A 19,432-nucleotide genomic window follows, 5' to 3' on the forward strand; every position below is an offset into this window, starting at 1 on the left:
AATAAAATTCTTGGATGGAACAATATGTACAATAAAGTGGGAAAGGTAACCGCTTACGTACATAGGATCGATGCACGGAGCACACTACCACACAACAGAAAACAGCATTACACTAGCTTTCAAGTACTAGCTCTTTTTCCAGCAGTAGCACAAGCAATCACACACACAATCATACACAAACACATAGACACCCAAAAGCATTGTCTTGTCTTGTCAATTTCATCTTTTCTTTCATGTTTCTTTGAGTGCTAAAAATGTGGTTGGGTTGGGTTGTTTTGGGGGAGGAGGCCAGACAGCGAGGTCCTTGGTCTCATCAGATTAGGGAAGGATGGAGAAGGAAGACAGCCGTGCCCTTTCAAAGTAACCATCCCGGCATTTGCCTGGAAAATTAGGGAAATCACTGAAAACCTAAACCAGTATGGCCGGACGTGGGGTTGAACTGTCCTTCTCCCGAATGCAAGTCCAGTGTGCTAACCACTGCGCCACCTCACTCAGTAAGAATGTGGCAATTACACCCTAGTATGACAGTTTTGTTGTTGTGGTCTTCAGTCCTGAGACTGGTTTGATGCAGTTCCTCATGCTACTCTACCCTGTGCAAGCTTCGTCATCTCCCAGTACCTACTGCAACCTACATCCTTCTGAATCTGCTTAGTGTATTCATCTCTTGGTCTCCCTCTACGATTTTTACCCTCCACACTGCCCTCCAATACTAAATTGGTGATCCCTTGATGCCTCAGAACATGTCCTACCAACCGATCCCTTCTTCTGGTCAAGTTGTGCCACAAACTTCTCTTCTCCCCAATCCTATGCAATACTTCCTCATTAGTTACGTGATCTACCCATCTTATCTTCAGCATTCTTCTGTAGCACCACATTTCGAAAGCTTCTATTCTCTTCTTGTCCAAACTATTTATCGTCCATGTTTCACTTCCATACATGGCTACACTCCATACAAATACTTTCAGAAATGACTTCCTGACACTTAAATCTATACTCGATGTTAACAAATTTCTCTTCTTCAGAAACGCTTTCCTTGTCATTGCCAGTCTACATTTTATATCCTCTCTACTTCGACCATCATCATTTATTTTGCTTCCCAAATAGCAAAACTCATTTACTACTTCAAGTGTCTCATTTCCTAATCTAATTCTCTCAGCATCACCCGACTTAATTCACCTACATCCCATTATCCTCATTTTGCTTTTGTTGATGTTCATCTTATATCCTCCTTTCAAGGCACTGTCCATTCCATTCAACTGCTCTTCCAAGTCCTTTGCTGTCTCTGACAGAATTACAATGTCATCGGCGAACCTCAAAGTTTTTATTTCTTCTCCATGGATTTTAATACCTACTCCAAATTTTTCTTTTGTTTCCTTTACTGCTTGCTCAATATACAGATTGAATGACATCGGGGAGAGGCTACAACCCTATCTCACTCCCTTCCCTACCACTGCTTCCCTTTCATGCCCCTCGACTCTTAAAACTGCCATCTGGTTTCTGCACAAATTGTAAATAGCCTTTCGCTCCCTGTATTTTATCCCTGCCACCTTTAGAATTTGAAAGAGAATATTCCAGTCAGCATTGTCAAAAGCTTTCTCTAAGTCTACAAATGCTAGAAACGTAGGTTTGCCTTTCCTTAATCTTTCTTCTAAGATAAGTCGTAAGGTCAGTATCGCCTCACGTGTTCCAGTATTTCTACGGAATCCAAACTGATCTTCCCCGAGGTTGGCTTCTACCAGTTTTTCCATTCATCTGTAAAGAATTCACATTAGTATTTTGCAGCTGTGGCTTATTAAACTGATTGTTTGGTAATTTTCACATCTGTCAACACCTGCTTTCTTTGGGATTGGAATTATTATATTCTTCTTGAAGTCTGAGGGTATTTCGCCTGTCTCATACATCTTGTTCACCAGATGGTAGAGTTTTGTCAGGACTGGCTCTCCCAAGGCCGTCAGTAGTTCCAATGGAATGTTGTCTACTCCGGGGGCCTTATTTCGACTCAGGTCTTTCAGTGCTCTGTCAAACTCTTCATGCAGTATCGTATTTCCCATTTCATCTTCATCTACATCCTCTTCCATTTCCATAACATTGTCCTCAAGAACATTGCCCCTGTATAGACCCTCTATATACTCCTTCCACCTTTCTGCTTTCCCTTCTTTGGTTATAACTGGGTTCCCATCTGAGCTCTTGATGTTCATACAAGTGGTTCTCTTATCTCCAAAGGTCTCTTTAATTTTCCTGTAGGCAGTATCTATGTTACCCCTAGTGAGATAAGCCCCTACATCCTTACATTTGTCCTCAGCCATCCCTGCTTAGCCATTTTGCACTTCTGTCGATCTCATTTTTGAGACGTTTGTATTCCTTTTTGCCTGCTTCATTCACTGCATTTTTATATTTTCTTCTTTCATCAATTAAATTCAATATTTCTTCTGTTACCCAAGGATTTCTACTAGCCCTCGTCTTTATACCTACCTGATCCTCTGCTGCCTTCACTACTTTATCCCTCAAAGCTACCCGTTCTTCTTCTACTGTATTTCTTTCCCCCCATTTCTGTCGATTGTTCCCTTATGCTCTCCCTGAAACTCTGTACAACCACTGGTTCTTTCAGTTTATCCAGGTCCCATCTCCTTAAATTCCCACCTTTTTGCAGTTTCTTCAGTTTTAATCTACAGGTCATGACCAATAGACTGTGGTCAGAGTCCACATCTGCCCCTGTCTTACAATTTAAAACCTGGTTCCTAAATCTCTGTCTTACCATTATATAATCTATCTGATACCTTTTAGTATCTCCAGGCTTCTTCCATGTATACAACCTTCTTTCATGGTTCTTAAACCAAGTGTTAGCTATGATTAAGTTGTGCTCTGTGCAAAATTCTACCAGGCGGCTTCCTCTTTCATTTCTTAGCCCCAATCCATGTTCACCTACTACGTTTCCTTCGCTCCCTTTTCCTACACTCGAATTCCAGTCACCCATGACTATAAATTTTCGTCTCCCTTCACTATCTGAATAATTTCTTTTATTTCATCATACATTTCTTCAATGTCTTCGTCATCTGCAGAGCTAGTTGGCATATAAACTTGTACTAATGTAGTAGGTGTGGGCTTCGTATCTATCTTGGCCACAATAATGCGTTCACTATGCTGTTTGTAGTAGCTTACCCGCATTCCTATTTTCCTATTCATTATTAAACCTACTCCTGTATTACCCCTATTTGATTTTGTTTTTATAACCCTGTAGTCACCTGATCAAAAGTCTTGTTCCTCCTGCCACCGAACTTCACTAATTCCCACTATATCTAACTTTAACCTATCCATTTCCCTTTTTAAATTTTCTAACCTACATGCCCGATTAAGGGATCTGACATTCCACGGCCCGATCCGTAGAACGCCAGTTTTCTTTCTCCTGATAACGACGTCCTCTTAAGTAGCCCCCGCCCGATCCGAATGGGGGACTATTTTACCCCCGGAATATTTTCCCCAAGAGGACGCCATCATCATTTAACCATACAGTAAAGCTGCATGCCCTCGGGTAAGATTACGGCCGTAGTTTCCCCTTGCTTTCAGCCGTTCGCAGTACCAACACAGCAAGGCCATTTTGGTTATTGTTACAAGGCCAGATCAGTCAATCATCCAGACTGTTGCCCTTGCAACTACTGAAAAGGTTGCTGCCCCTCTTGAGGAACCACACGTTTGTCTGGCCTCTCAACAGATACCCCTCCGTTGTGGTTGTACCTACGGTACGGCTATCTGTATCGCTGAGGCACGCAAGCCTCCCCACCAACGACAAGGTCCATGGTTCATGGGAGGCTAGGAGTATGACAGGTATGTGAAATTTCCACATGAAACACCACTGCTCAAATAAGATAATATACCAGAAATGCTGTTTATAACATTGAATTTTGGTATCAGTGTCAATTTTTCTACTAGTAATTAAGTTCAGAAATAGATGTGTAAATGATTCCAATCAAGATGTGCAGACAGAACTCTGAAGAAGCAAGACCTCTGATTAATAAATAAGTGGAGCCTATACTCAGCATGATCAACAGATAATGAGACTGCAGAGGAGCTTAAGAAGAATATAAAGTTTATCATAAATTTTCTCACATTTATAAAATATTAGATACAAAAACAGAAACTCAATTATATTTTCCTTTTAAACAGAAAAAAAATCATTAACACATTTGATTAAGAATGTAAAATCTTTTAAAAATTATTTACTGTTTATCAGAAAAATACAAAAGAGAATGGAATGACAAACCTGTGAAACAAATGCTTCCAAAGGCTACAAAAAACTCATGCATATTTTATTTTCATGAAATTGTGGAATGGGTTTTACAAAAGTGTATCTGCTCACATAAGTTATCATTTCATTTGATATTTGTTGTACCCAATAGAACCATTTTTTCAGAATCTGTATTTAACATAGCTATACAGATTCATTGTCTCATCATTTATTTTGAAACGAAGAGATACTTAGAAATAAAAACAAAGAGCTACCTATTTATTTAACACTGAAGTTTTCTATCATATAATCTATTAAATATATGGTGAATGAATACTAATTTTAGAAATTATTGAAATTTTAGCTAGAATGTTTTGGACTGAAACTCATTATTCAGTAACTAGTTATAAGTATCCTAAATATAAAAATGTATTATGCTCTGTTTATTTAAAATGAAATTATGATGTATAAAGAATATGTATTACACAAAATTTCCACTGATGAACGTTAATTACATTAAAAATTGTGTACTTCATTTTACACCTTGTTATTTGTCATATGAAAAAATTAGTTATGTTTCCAAAAAAATTGTTATAAATAAATTGCAAAACAAAGTTTCAAATTCTAGAATGACCCATTAAAATTTGAAACTAAATCAAATAATTTATATCATCCTTTCATACTAATAATATTGCAGTTTCCAAAAATCCATATTTTTGAATAATTCATCTCCTAGTTGAAAAATTATAGTAATTAGAAAAGAAGTATAGCACGCCAAACATTTGGTTATAAATGTGGGTATGGGTAACAAAAGAAATCATAGGATCTATCATTAAGAAGAGGAAACTACATATAGGGGTAAATGTAAATGAGAACTTCAAATTTATTAAATATGGGAGTACATTCGTTGAGAAAGTTTGCTTGGAAAGTACACTAGATAATATAAAAGACAATTTGGAATCAAAATTATTAGCTTTCAGTACTGATATTTGGTCCAGTAAAAACAAAATTGAAAATTATTGTCATAGACAGGTAGAAGTAGTTGTTTCATGTCAAGGCTCAAACAATGCACATTGGGCAAACATAGTCTGATGGTGGCAATGTACTGATTTCTAAGTTGAACAAACAGATAGTAATGATAAAACGAATGTAGAAGTATGTCAATGCAAGTGTTGGTACAGTAAAGATTTGGGGACAGAATGTGTTAGTAAAGGGGACCATAAAACTTATAAAATTGTCAGTGAGGTAACTGAAATGCAACCAGCTCCAACTATGGTACATAAAATTGAGACAGGTGTGTATAACCAAGATACAAAGATTCCAACCAATTTCCTACAAGTAAATACATAAGAGTAACGAAAGAAATCATCTAGTTAATGAAGCAGAAATTAACTGCCTGGCCAAGTCACGTAAAGAGTCTTTAAAACATAATAAATAACTCACAGAATGAATCTACCAATTTTGATCCTTAAGAATTAATGTATGGGATGGGGAACAGTCAACCAATATTATTGGGCAGAAAATAGAGTTTCTTATTTTAAGTTAAATAACTAAAAAAGAAAAAATAGGATGGCAAAATAAACAATTAAAAAGAACGCTATGGAGAGAAAAAGAAGATATGATAACAAAGTGAAATCTCCTAATTTCGAAGCAGGAGATTTGGTATCACTCAAGATCGAGGAAGTAAATGACGAAATGTATAAATTTCTACATATGTCTAAAAACATATTTAGCTTAAAGAATACTAATGATATGGAACCATGCACACTAACTGTAAAATGTTTAAAAGAGGAACAATGGAATTCTGATTTATTCTTGAAGTTGGAAAAAAGAAAAAAAAGTAATTTTGTAAGTAAATAAAAAAAAGTACACAGGGGTTCACTGCTCTTTAGTGCTTGACAAGTACTGTATACCCATTTTAGATGAAACCACTCTTTTCTTTTATGGTTCACTCTTCCTTGCCTCTGTACTGTATCTGAATATGAGTCTGTTCAAATGCTGGCTTCTGAAACCATTCTTTGGTGAATGTTTACTGGCTGATCCTTATGGATTTTTACTAGGACATAACCTACCTACTCCTTTTGTTAACTTCATAGAATTGTTCTTTTGAATTCCTACTGATACATGAGGGTTGGAACTTTGATAGTGACAAATATTTATTTACAGCTCGTATAAAATAGATATCGGTTTCAAAGTTTTACTGACTTTCAAAGCAGTCACCAGCATTGTGTATAACCCATTGCCAGAGATGTGGAAGTCGTAGCATACTCTTAGCAGTGCCAGTTGTGTTGACAGTTCGACTGGTGCGGTCTATTGCCCAACGAATTTGTAGCAGTTCTGAAGTGAATCCCATGAAGTGTTTCCTTCAGTTTAGAAATCAAGTTGAACTTACGAGGGCTTAACTCAAGTGACTGTAGTAGGTGGTATAGCACTTAGCAGCCCCATCAGCCAAACAAATCAATAACAGCTTGCACTGTATATGCTTGAGAACTGTTCTGCAAAATGATGGTCAGCTATTCATTTTTGGAATACAATGTACGACCAGCTTAGAGACAGAAGTGTGACACTTTCTACTGTAGTAGGTGGTATAGCACTTAGCAGCCCCATCAGCCAAACAAATCAATAACAGCTTGCACTGTATATGCTTGAGAACTGTTCTGCAAAATGATGGTCAGCTATTCATTTTTGGAATACAATGTATGACCAGCTTAGAGACAGAAGTGTGACACTTTCTACAGGACCCAACCATCATTTTGCAGGACAGTGCTCAAGCATGTACAGTGCAAGCCGTTACTGATTTGTTTGACTGATGGGGCTGCTAAGTGCTATACCATCTACTGCACCCCCCTGACTTAAGCCCTCATAAGTTCAACTCGATTTCTAAACTGAGCGAAACACTTCACAGCATTCGCATCAAAACTGCTACAAATTCATCGGGCAATAGACCACATCACTCGAACTGTCAACACAACTGGCACTGCTAAGAGTATCCTATGACTTCCACATCACTGGCAACAGGTTATCCACAATGATGGTGACTTCTTTGAAGGTCAGTAAAACTTTGAAACAGACATATATTTTGTACAAGCTGTAAATAAATAGTTGCCACAATTAAAGTTCCAACCCTCGTACAATGACAGAAACAATCACAACACCAAGACAGAATAGTGTGACATAAACAAAAGTTGGTATGTGTGTTTCTGCATCAGAAAGATGGTGTCCATTCAAATTTCACACCAGTCACATAACAGTGGCTCTAGTAGCCCTACTGTGAGGATGAAAATCAGGATTGCTTTATATACATATTGTAATGGTCGTGAAAGTTAGTTACGTTTGAGACTGGACATCATGAGTTGATGTTAGTCAAGAATTCCTTTAAGGGGACAAAAATGCCATTATCATCAGCTAACTGGGTTTGAATGAGGTTATGTAATAGGGCTACAAGAAGGTAGATGTTCCTTAGTAGGAATGTAGCCACTGTACACAACTGATGGCAGCTATGGTCACAAGGATGTACAGTCACACGAAGACAGGGATCTGGACTGCCACTTGGCTCTACCAACAGGAAAGACCATTGTGTACTGCATCTGCAGCAGCAGTTGGCACCACAGTGCCACAATGAACTGTTACAAACTGGTTACTTCAAGAAGAGCTCTGAGTCAGACACCCTGTCATATGCATTCCACTGACCTCAAACTACCACCTTTTGCTACTTCTGTGGTGTCAAGTGAGAGCTTATTGGAGGAAAGGATGGAGATTTTTTATGTTTTCTAATAAAGCTAGTTCTGCTTCAGTTCCAATGATGGCCATGTGCTGGTTAGAAAGTGGCCAGTTGAGGGCCTGCAACCAATCTGTCTGTGTGCTACACATACTGGACCTATACCTGGAGTTATGGTCTGGGGTGACATTTAGTGTGACAGCAGGAGCACTCTCGTGTTTGTTCCACGCACACTGACTGCAAATTTATTCCTCAGTCTGGCGATTTGAACTGTTGCACTGCCATTCATGAACAGAATTCCAGGGGGTGTATTCCAACAGGATAACACTCACCTACATACTGCTGTTGTAACCCAACATCCTCTACAGAGTTTTGACATACTGTCTTGGCCTGCTCGATCATCAGATCTGTGTGTCGACATATTATCTTGGCCTGCTCAATCATCAGACCTGTCTCCAACAGAGCATATATGGGATGACAACTCCAGCATCATCTACAAACAGCACTAACTGTCCCTGCACTGACCAATCAAGTGCAACGGGCACGGAACTCCATCAAACAACATGATATTCGGCACCTGTACAGCACAGTGCATGCACGTTTGTGTGCTTTCATTCAACATTCTGCCAGTTACACTGGTTATTAATGTATCAGCATTTCACATTTGCAGCAGCTTATCTCAAACTTACATTAACCTGTGGTCTATCTATGTTCATCAGTTACATATTTTACCTAGGCAAATGTAGCTCCAAAATTTCATTACTCTACATTAATTATTATTTGATGTTGTGATTTTTTTCTGTCAGTGTATTCCACGTCTGATCTGTTACTATACTCAGTACATAATGTCATGAAATGCATCAACAACTGCATTGACCCAATTTCTTTCTGACACTAATGAAAAGAACAGAGGTTGGCAGTTCACTGCTCTTCAGTGCTTACACTCACTGGCAAATAGTGCCTCCCCTCTGGGTGAACCCATTCTTCATTTTCTGGTGCACTCTCTTTGACCTCTGCCCTAGATAGGCTGATCGGTTGTTCCACAGTCTGTCTTTTTTTGACCATATTTTCATAGGAAGGCATACCAAACACTGGCGCATTCAAATTATTATCTATACTCATCTAGCATTACAATGTATGGGTTGATGGTTTTGAATTCCTAATAGTACATTGCACAGTACTACATATTGTTCACCCTGGAGGAAGGGCTACATTTTTCAGTACTGCACATTTCTGACATTTTCCTCTACACCACAAGCTGTTCACCATTGTAAAATCTTCACTTTTATACTATCTGTATTGTGGTTCAATACAGTCTTACATCTTTCTCATTTGTCTTTTAAACATGGAGAATTTTCATTTTTATACTATTTATGCTTTCATATGACTATTTTATGACATTTTTCTCTGTAGCATATGTTGTCCACACTGGGTAAAATGTCACTTTTGCCCTATTCATAATGTGCTTTATGATGTTTTTGACAATTGGAGAACTTTCACATTTACACTATTCACATTGTGCTTGCTATGTTTTTTACACTTGCAGAATTTTCACATTTACACTATTTACATTAGGATTCACTATGGTTATGACCTTTTGCTCTATGCTGCATGTTATTCACCCTTACAGGAATTTCACCTTATTCATGTTTTTATGAAACTATTTTAAGACACTGTGCTACAGGGTGTTAGAGGTATAAGTGTAGATATTGTGATCACTGGTATCTTAGTATGTACCCACTTCAGTATGTTTCTTGTTTTGTCTTTATATCTAACAGTCTTCCTGAAAAAAGTCACATAATTTACTATATGTAGTAGAGACTATCATTTTCCATCCTTATGTCCACACTTGACCTGTTGCACAGGGAAAAACAAGCATTAAAGGCTTACTCTTGCCACGTCTACTTGGAGGTACTAATTACACTAAAAACATACTAATCCTAATGGCTGTAATTATTAGTATGCAAATGAAGTACAGTACTGGTGTGTTGTTGTTCTGTGCACTGTCCTCAGTCACCCATAAAAATATCCTGACAGCTTGTATATCATCCACCATTGGTAAAATTTCACTTTTACACAATTCATGTTTTTCATCTGATAAAAAAAATTGTCAGGGACAACCACATCTACAGCAAGTAGCAGGACATTAAAGTATGGCACATTTTAAAATGCAGTCATAATATGTTCTTACAATGAGTAACACAAGATTTGTGCCACTTATATCTTGTGCTATCCTGTCTTTAGATGGTAAGTAAATGGTAATCATCTTCTACTATGCTTAACTGAAATGTAAAGAAAAATCTATATTGCAGCATTTATTAACTATGGCTAAGAGAATGGAAGCTAATGATATGTCAGCAAAATTAAGTGAAAAATGTTGTATTTTATCTTTTAATCTAATAATGTTGATGTGTTGCACCAAATACTGAATTTCTTGCAGCTAAAAATTATGTAAAACGTGAAGCAAGATAAAAATTACACAAATCAAATTCAGGTGCCTGTGTAATGAGTTTTCAGAAAAATTTGTGACAGTGTAACTGTCATTCAAAATTAAATAATCCGTGGATTAACTCGCATGTTATCTGTTGTGTAAAGGGAAATTATGGATTCTCTCTGTTAACTATCCTCATATGTGATCCTTTAGAGTTATTGTATCAATAGGGCTAAGTAAGGAATTGACATTTAATAAAGTTATAATACAGAAGTATTTAATGGAATATTGAAGTAAATGAAGTAAAGAGGTATTAATGAAAATGTATAAAGTGATGAAGTTATATGAAATAATGAAGTTAATAATGGAGAATATGAAAGGTATAATGTGAAGTAGCAATGGTTACGGCAGTTGTTAGGGATCCAGTCTTTGTGTTAGTTAAGGTTTGGGATTGCACTTTATCAGTTAGCAACTGTGAGTAAAGATATAAGTGCCAGTAAACATTAAGACATGATTATGTATGAGAGATAAGACCGTCTGTGTGATCTGAAGCAACGTTCTGATAATTTATATGAAAATTACGGCACTGTGGTTAAAACAATTCAGTAATCTCATAAAAGCAATGGTAATGTTGAAGGAAAAGCCAACAAAATTGTTTGAAAATGTGGAATAAAATATAGATTATTTAACAATTCAAAAAGTATATACTATATACTGCTGTAAATGTGTTTCCAGGATACTGATGTGCTTTGTAGTGTCAACTTGTCATTAATAACTTTGCATTACTTACATCGTGTATTAAGTTACTCTGCATACCTTTTTTTCATCGTAAAGTATGATAAAATAGAAAAAAATGTAAAAAGCCTGGCAGAAATAAACAACTGACTACAGTAACATTAACAGTAATTGAAATTTTTGAATGAAATAATGTTCTCTAAGACCACTTTAGTCTCCAGTACAGCTACCGTCCAGTTCACTTGAAGACCATAGTAATAAAATGCTAAAAATCTTCCTTCTTTTCTAAGGATTTACAAATTTTCACAGGTATGTTGTAGATTTATAATACTGATTGCTAATTTTTAGTTTTCCATGTTTCTGCAAATATGGATATTGAGTAATGTGATGGCAGGCTCATAAATGACTAGAAGGAACTCTCCCTAAGTACTAATGGATACTGGGGGTCAGGCTAAAGCCATTGACTCAATGAAGTATGCTGATTCCTAGTGCAATATAATCATAGTTTGAATTTTTTTGTTCTTCACAACAGACAGGGACTCTACACATAAAAGAGCACATTTCTAATATATATGTGAACTGGATGTACATCCTCATATCCTTCTCCCCCCTGTCTCTGTTCCAGCCCTCTGTCCTTCTCCTCTTTCCCTCTCTCTCTGACCTTTAGACTTATTTATTGTTATTGCTTATTCAGATTCTCTAGTAGTGTTCTAATCATAAACTGATAATCCATAAATGTAACATTCCTGTTTGCTAACAACAGTGCACTATTGTAGAATATTGTGTAAAAATCTGAAGTACTTGGATCAAGAACTCCTTTAAATTTCTGGTAGTAACATTTCCTCTTTGCATATCACATATTTATTTATACTTGTTTAAAAAAAAATAGGTATATAAAAACACACACATATTCGAATGCAGCATTGTGTCCAAATTTCCAAGTAATTGGTAAAGAACTTGTGGAGGTTTTCAAATTTGGAACACACAAATATTTACATTTTTATTTGTGTAGATGTAAATGTTCATATGTACAAAACTATAAATCTCTGAAAGTTGTTCACCAAATGCTTTGAAATTCTGACACATTTATAATGTTATAATACAGAAGTATTTAATGGAATATTGAAGTAAATGAAGTAAAGAGGTATTAATGAAACTGTATAAAGTGATGAAGTTATATGAAATAATGAAGTTAATAATGGATATAATCTAATTTAATCACATCTAATAGATGTGTGTTTTTATATACCTACTGTGGCACCATAGGGGAGATGTTGTCAGCAAACACACTGACTCCTTTGAAATTTTGTCACAATGTTTATTTATTTGTTTGTGTGTGTGTGTGTGTGTGTGTGTGTGTGTGTGTGTGTGTGTGAGAGAGAGAGAGAGAGAGAGAGAGAGAGAGAGAGACCAAGATTTTTGCTAATGACGTATCCCTTTACACATATGGCTTTTCAGCAGGTATGCAAAAAAATGCTCATGTTCAAATGCAATGTTGTGTCAAAATTTCAAACGAATTGGTGAAAATCTTTTGGAGATTTACAAGTTTGAACAAATGGACATTTACATTTTTATTTACACTGTTTCTTTCAGAAAAAATTTCTTTCTAAAAATTTAAAATTATGTATGTAACCATGTATTTTAATTGATATTCTAGAAGTTTGTATTAACTTTTTGTAGAACAATGATCAGTTTTTCATTCAACATTTGCTCAATGTAATTTGTAAAAAAAATTATTTACTACAGGAATTAAACTTTTCAGCTTGCTACCTGTGCAGACACATCTACATCTACATCTACATCCATACTCTGCAAGCCATCTGACGGTACTGTTTCTCTTCATATCTTTAGAATTAAAACCCAAAAACTGCTGAAAGGGGAAGCTTTTTACACTCTTCAAAAATAGTCCTAAATAACTCATAATAATTTATGTTTGTGCCAACTTTCTATCCTTTTTTGTCCCTTCTGGTGTCTTTTTTTATGGGTATAATGAATTGCTAGTAACTAAATAATGTTGGCTCATGTTTTTCTATTAACCACACTGGGAAATTTTGTTGTATGCCCTCTATTCTTTTATTACTTAGTAAGTAACTTAGAACATTTAGTTCTATATTTAACTATTAACCATGTCGACAAATCTGACTGTATGTTTTATTAGGTATGGTATTTTATTACGTGTACTTTAATTACATGTAATACCACAGCACATTAAGTATTCAAACAAAGGAAACTCTATGTTAGAATATAAATATTACTTTACTCACCATAAAGATGACCCATAGAGATGCAGAGAGGCACAACAAGAAAGACTGTCATCATGTAATAAGTTCTTTAATGTGAAAAGTTACTATTTGCAGTGACTAAGTAACTACAATCAATTTCATGCTGTTTGTTAGACAGAACTCATCAGTGAAAGTGTACAGTTAAAATTTTCCATTCTTTCAAAAGAATCATAGTGTAGGTACTCACTTGTGACACATGAACTGTCTAAATTATTGAATGCAATCATTGTCACCCTTTTTACTGATGTCAATCATGTGAAAAGATCGCGACTTTTTGTGATCATCGCCTGACAAGCCTGTGACTAGACCAAATAAGAGCTGGAAGACAGATGCCAAAGAGAAAAGCAGCACTACTACCGAGATAAAATCCAAGTCAGTAACATTACAGGATGGTTGCAGACATTTCTGTATTTCAACTGAAAGTGAATGGTTCCTGTGTTTTACTCACCACTATTATACACACTGCTATAGAATGACATTCAGAACATTTTGATATAGGGATCTTATGCTCAGAACTGTGAAATAAAGTTTCTACAGCCACCACTGGGCTGTTGAAAATCCATGCACTACCTCTATGAGAAATTACCAGATTATATTCTTGGTAAACAATTGGGCTGAAATTCTTGGAGATCACCTTACTGGACCACGCATCTTACCATATCGTTTCAATGGTGCATGGTATTTGAACTTTCTAGAGAACGACTTTGTCAGAACGTCCAGAGTACATTCCCTTACAAGTGTCCACTAGTTTATAGTTTTAGAACGATGGTACTCCAGTGCAATTTGATCATCATGCCAAGGCATATCTCACAGACAACCTCAGCAGAGAGTAAATGGAAAGGGATGCCCAATCCCTTGCAATAAGCAGTCCCCAAACATCATGTCTCTCAACTTTTTCCACTGGGGCACTATGTAAAGTCCTTGTCTACTCAACACCAGTAGGGACAGTACCTGAGCTTATCGAGCACATCTTTACAGTGCTTGATACCATTAGAGGAGAGTGTGGAATCTCAGAGAGACTCACACCAAACAAAGTTCATTGTTGTACATTATGGTATGATGGTTATAACACTGGACATTCACTCTACACTAAAGAAGGAACACGTTTGGTTTACAGTGTTTGTACTCTATTGTCAACAAACTTTTTAAAAACCACATTATTCTAGTGTTTCATTGAATGCACAAAAAGTGCATAGTGTTGCAGAAATTCGCTTTCACATATCGAGCTATAGCTACTCTACGGCATAATGTTCTGAATTTTATCCTCTACAATCACCAAAATTTTTAAATGTCATTCTGCAGTGCCCTGTAGAAAAGCAAAATACTCTCTCCATTATGTTTCAGTTTTATATGATTAGTGGTAAACATATATGTTATTATGTCATACTGCTAAACCTGACATTAATACAACTAATTTTAACCCCAGAACTTTCAATATCAGTAATACTAAAAAGTAATTACAACTTACTGTGGTATAAACAACACCAATGATGAAAGCTGACATTGTTTTCATGTTCATGTTCCAAACATTTCTGAACAAACGTATTTTGCTGCCACCATATCTGCCATGGATATGGTGCCATTCTTCACAAAGAAGACTGAATCTTATCAGCAAAAGTTGTGTAGTTAGCAATGCAAAAAAACAGAATAATACTGCAAAGAGAAGAAAAACAGGAAGTTGAGACAAAGCAGTAAATCTCATTTAAAGTAAAGACATTATACATATAAGAAAAATACATTTTATTAACGTATCTTTAAAAGCATACAATATAGTATAGGAGTCAGTCCAAGCATTTTTCTGTCATTTATGTGGCTTTCACTTTTAGAGATGATTGGCTAATGTGAAAAATGCCAAGATATATTGGGGTTCAGAATCCATGTTAACCTGTAACTGGGAAAGCCAGTGCTAAGGCAGAGGCAGGCAAGTGCATACCATCCCCGATGGGAACATGACTAGTAAAGCACGGCACAATAGAGCATATGGGTGACATGGAACTGTGGATTGGGAAGGGCAGATAGAACAGAGAAAGAGGAAGACTGTGGAGAGGATCATGTGAATTCAGGATGATAGAAAGTAGTGACATGCGGCAGGGATGGAGAAGAGCAAGGCACAAGTAAGGGTGGAGACTGAAGCCTGGAGGATTACAGGATCAAAGGATATACTGAATGTGTGTCTATGTCAGTTATAAGTGTAGTCTAAAGATCACTAACACAAAATCTCTAGTTCCTAACAGTGTTGATAGCGATGAAACTGTCGTCAGATTAGATTAGATTAGATTAGATTAGTTTTTTGTTCCATAGATCTGTGTTGAGGAGATCCTTGTGGATGTGGAACATGTCAATTTTTTTTAAGCTGAAATAACAATACTAATGGTATAAATATATACAACACATCATTTGTTTCTATTAAAAAATTCGTCAATGGAGTAGAAGAAGTTGGCCACTAGTAAGTCTTTCAGGCTCCTTTTAAACTGATCTTTATTTGTAGCTAAATTTTTTATGTTAGCTGGCAAATTATTGAAGATGAGTGTTCCTGAGTAGTGGACCCCTTTTGAACTAAAGTAAGTGCTTTTAAGTCCTTGTGCAGATAATTTTTGTTCCTGGTATTGTATGTATGAACTGAGCTGTTTGTTGGAAAAAGAGATATATTATTTAGGACAAATTTTATTCAGGAGTAAATATACTGAGAGGCAGTAGTTAGTATACCCAGTTCTTTGAAGAGGTTTCTACATGACGTCCGTAAGTTTACTCCACAAATAATACGTATTACACGCTTTTGGACTCTGTATACTTTTGTTTGACTTGAGGAGTTGCCCCAAAATATTATACCATATGACATTATGAAATGAAAGTAGGCAACGTATGCAAGCTTTTTCACTTTAATGTCGTCTATGTCTGCTAACACTCGAATTGCAAATACAGATTTGTTAAGGCGTTTCTGCAGTTCTGTGGTGTGCTCCTCCCAACTGAATTTATTATCAAGTTGTCATCCCAGGAATTGTAGACTATCAACCTCTTCTATCTTCTCTTCTTCATACTTTATGCATATGCTGGGTGGAAACCTCTTACAGGTTCTGAACTGCATATAGTGAGTCTTTTCTAAGTTTAATGTCAGTGAGTGGACCCCTTTTGAACTAAAGTAAGTGCTTTTAAGTCCTTGTGCAGATAATTTTTGTTCCTGGTATTGTATGTATGAACTGAGCTGTTTGTTGGAAATTATTAATATCAATGAAAATATCATTAGCAGATCTTTCTAGAACTACACTCGACATGCTATTTATTGCAATACTTGTGTCATCTGCAAACAAAACGAACTCTGCTTCTGGCAGTGTAACTGATGAGAGATCATTAATGTACACAAGAAAGAGCAATGGCCCTAAGATGGATCCTTGTGGGACACTACATGTAATTTCTTCCCATTCTGATGATGACTGATGACTTAGTTCACTAGTCCCTTGCACTGACACCCTTTGTTTCCTGTTAGCGAGGTATGACTTGAACCATTTTGCAGCACTGCCCTTGACATCATAGAATTCTAATTTATTTAAAAGGATGTTATGGTTTACACAATCGAATGCCTTTGACAAATCACAGAAAATACCTGCTGCTTGTAACTTGTTATTTAATGAATTAAGTACCTTTTCACTGTAGGTGTAAATAGCCTTTTTGATGTCAGAACCCTTCAGAAATCCAAACTGTGTTCTTGATAATATGTTATTTGTGGTCAGATGGTTGAGAAGCTGCCTGTACATTACTTTTTTCTAAAATTTTTGAGAATGCTGGCAAAAGTGAAATCGGTCTGTAGTTTGATGGCATCTCTTTACCCCCTTTCTTGAATAGAGGCTCCCTGCCGCCGTTGGATAAGAGGCTGCAGCAGCAAGTCGTATACTTCTAGCTCACTCATTTGTCACATAGTTTAATTCTTAATTTCTTTGCGTGTTTTTGGTACTTGCAATGTTTAATTCATAAATTTGGGCGTATTATAGTATTTGAGAGTTGTAGCATCGCATTTTAGTACCTGAATAGTGTAAAATCGCGTAGTCTCCTTCCGCCGCCGAGCAGTGTGTCAGCAGTGCGCAAGTAGCAGCATTACTGCATTTACTAGGCAATCTTGTATTTTAATAACCATTTAAATTTGTGTCGATTTGTTTGCGCTCTCTGTAGATTAGTTCAGACATTCTTTGCACAACAGTTTTTAGCATGGATAGGGACTGCAACTGCTGTATTCAGATGCAGGCTGAGTTGGCATCCCTTCGCTCCCATCTTCAGGCAGTGTTGGCTTCGGTCACACAGCTTGAGGCTGTTGCCAATGGGCATCACTGTGGGGGTCCGCACGGGGTTTGTCGTGGACGGCCAGCTCATCCCACGCATCCCCCGATCGGACTACGACTGTGGTTGCCCAGGATACTGCCCGCATTGAGGCTGATCCCTCACCTGCGGAAGAGTGGGAGGTCGTCTCAAGGTGTGGCAGGGGGCGAAAGACATTCTGGAGGGCTGAATGGAAGGCCTCTCCAGATTGTCTGATGAACCGGTTTCAGGCTCGGTTTCAGGCTGATACTGATCTTCGGCTTGACATGGCTGCTTGTTCTGTTCCCTTGACATGGCTGCTTGTTCTGTTCCAGAGGTTGCCCCTCAGTGTGCAAGATCCCGGCAGTCACAGAGGGTGGGCTTACTGGTAGTTGGGAGCTCCAGCGTCAGGCGCGTAATGGGGCCCCTTAGGGATATGGCAGCAAGAGAGGGGAAGAAAACCAATGTGCACTCCGTGTGCATACCGGGGGGAGTCATCCAGATGTGGAAAGGGTCCTTCTGGATGCCATGAAGGGTACAGGGTGCACCCATCTGCAGATGGTCACTCATGTCGGCACCAATGATGTGTGTCGCTATGGATTGGAGGAAATCCTCTCTGGCTTCCAGCGGCTATCTGATTTGGTGAAGACTGCCAGTCTTGCTAGCGGGATGAAAGCAGAGCTCACCATCTGCAGCAGCGTCAACAGGATTGACTGCGGACCTTTGGTACAGAGCCGAGTGGAGGGTCTGAATCAGAGGCTGAGACAGTTCTGCGACCGTGTGGGCTGCAGATACCTCAACTTGCGCCATAGGGTGGTGGGGTTTCGGGTTCCACTGGATAGGTCAGGAGTCCACTACACGCAACAAGTTGCTACACGGGTAGCAGGGGTTGTGTGGCGTGGGCTGGGCGGTTTTTTTAGGTTCGATGGCCTCGGGCAAGTACAGAAAGGGCAACAGCCTCAAAGGGCGCGGGGCAAAGTCAGGACATGTGGGGACCAAGCAGCAATCGGTATTGTAATTGTAAACTGTCGAAGCTGCATTGGTAACATACCGGAACTTCAAGTGCTGATAGAAAGCATCGAAGCTGAAATCGTTATAGGTACAGAAAGCTGGCTCAAGCCAGAGATAAATTCCTACAAAATTTTTACAAAGGTACAGACGGTGTTTAAAAAGAATAGATTGCATTTAACCGGTGGTTAGTAGTAGTTTATCCTGTAGTGAAGTAGAAGTGGATAGTTCCTGTGAATTATTATGGGTGGAGGTTACACTCAACAACCGAGCTAGGTTAATAATTGGCTCCTTTCCCCGACCTCCCGACTCAGCAGCATTAGTGGCAGAACAACTGAGAGAAAATTTGGAGTACATTTCACATAAATTTTCTCAGCATGTTATAGTCTTAGTTGGAGATTTCAATTTACCAGATATAGACTGGGACACTCAGATGTTTAGGACGGGTGGTAGGGACAGAGCATTGAGTGACATTATACTGAGTGCACTATCCGAAATTTACCTCGAGCAATTAAACAGAAAACCCACTCATGGAGATAACATGTTGGACCTACTGATAACAAATAGACCCGATCTTTTCGACTCTGTATGTGCAGAACAGGGAATCAGTGATCATAAGGCTGTTGCAGCATCCCTGAATATGGAAGTTAATAGGAATATAAAAAAAGGGAGGAAGGTTTATCTGTTTAGCAAGAGTAATAGGAGGCAGATTTCAGACTACCTAACAGATCAAAACGAAAATTTCTGTT

General features: G+C 37.6%; 1 protein-coding gene across 4 annotated transcripts in view; it reads right to left on the reverse strand.

Annotated features, from left to right (window-relative positions):
* Positions 1 to 19,432, reverse strand: part of LOC126329815 (stimulator of interferon genes protein homolog) — a 372,973-nt gene that overhangs the window by 128,428 nt on the left and 225,113 nt on the right. For all 4 annotated transcript variants that reach the window (XM_049996215.1, XM_049996214.1, XM_049996213.1 and 1 more), the window contains one exon: positions 14,857 to 15,041. In XM_049996215.1, coding sequence (XP_049852172.1) covers positions 14,857 to 15,041 — 185 coding nt within the window. The remainder of the gene's footprint in view (positions 1 to 14,856; positions 15,042 to 19,432) is intronic.

This window comes from Schistocerca gregaria, chromosome 2 (genome assembly GCF_023897955.1).
Source record: "Schistocerca gregaria isolate iqSchGreg1 chromosome 2, iqSchGreg1.2, whole genome shotgun sequence".
Lineage (NCBI taxonomy): Eukaryota > Metazoa > Arthropoda > Insecta > Orthoptera > Acrididae > Schistocerca > Schistocerca gregaria.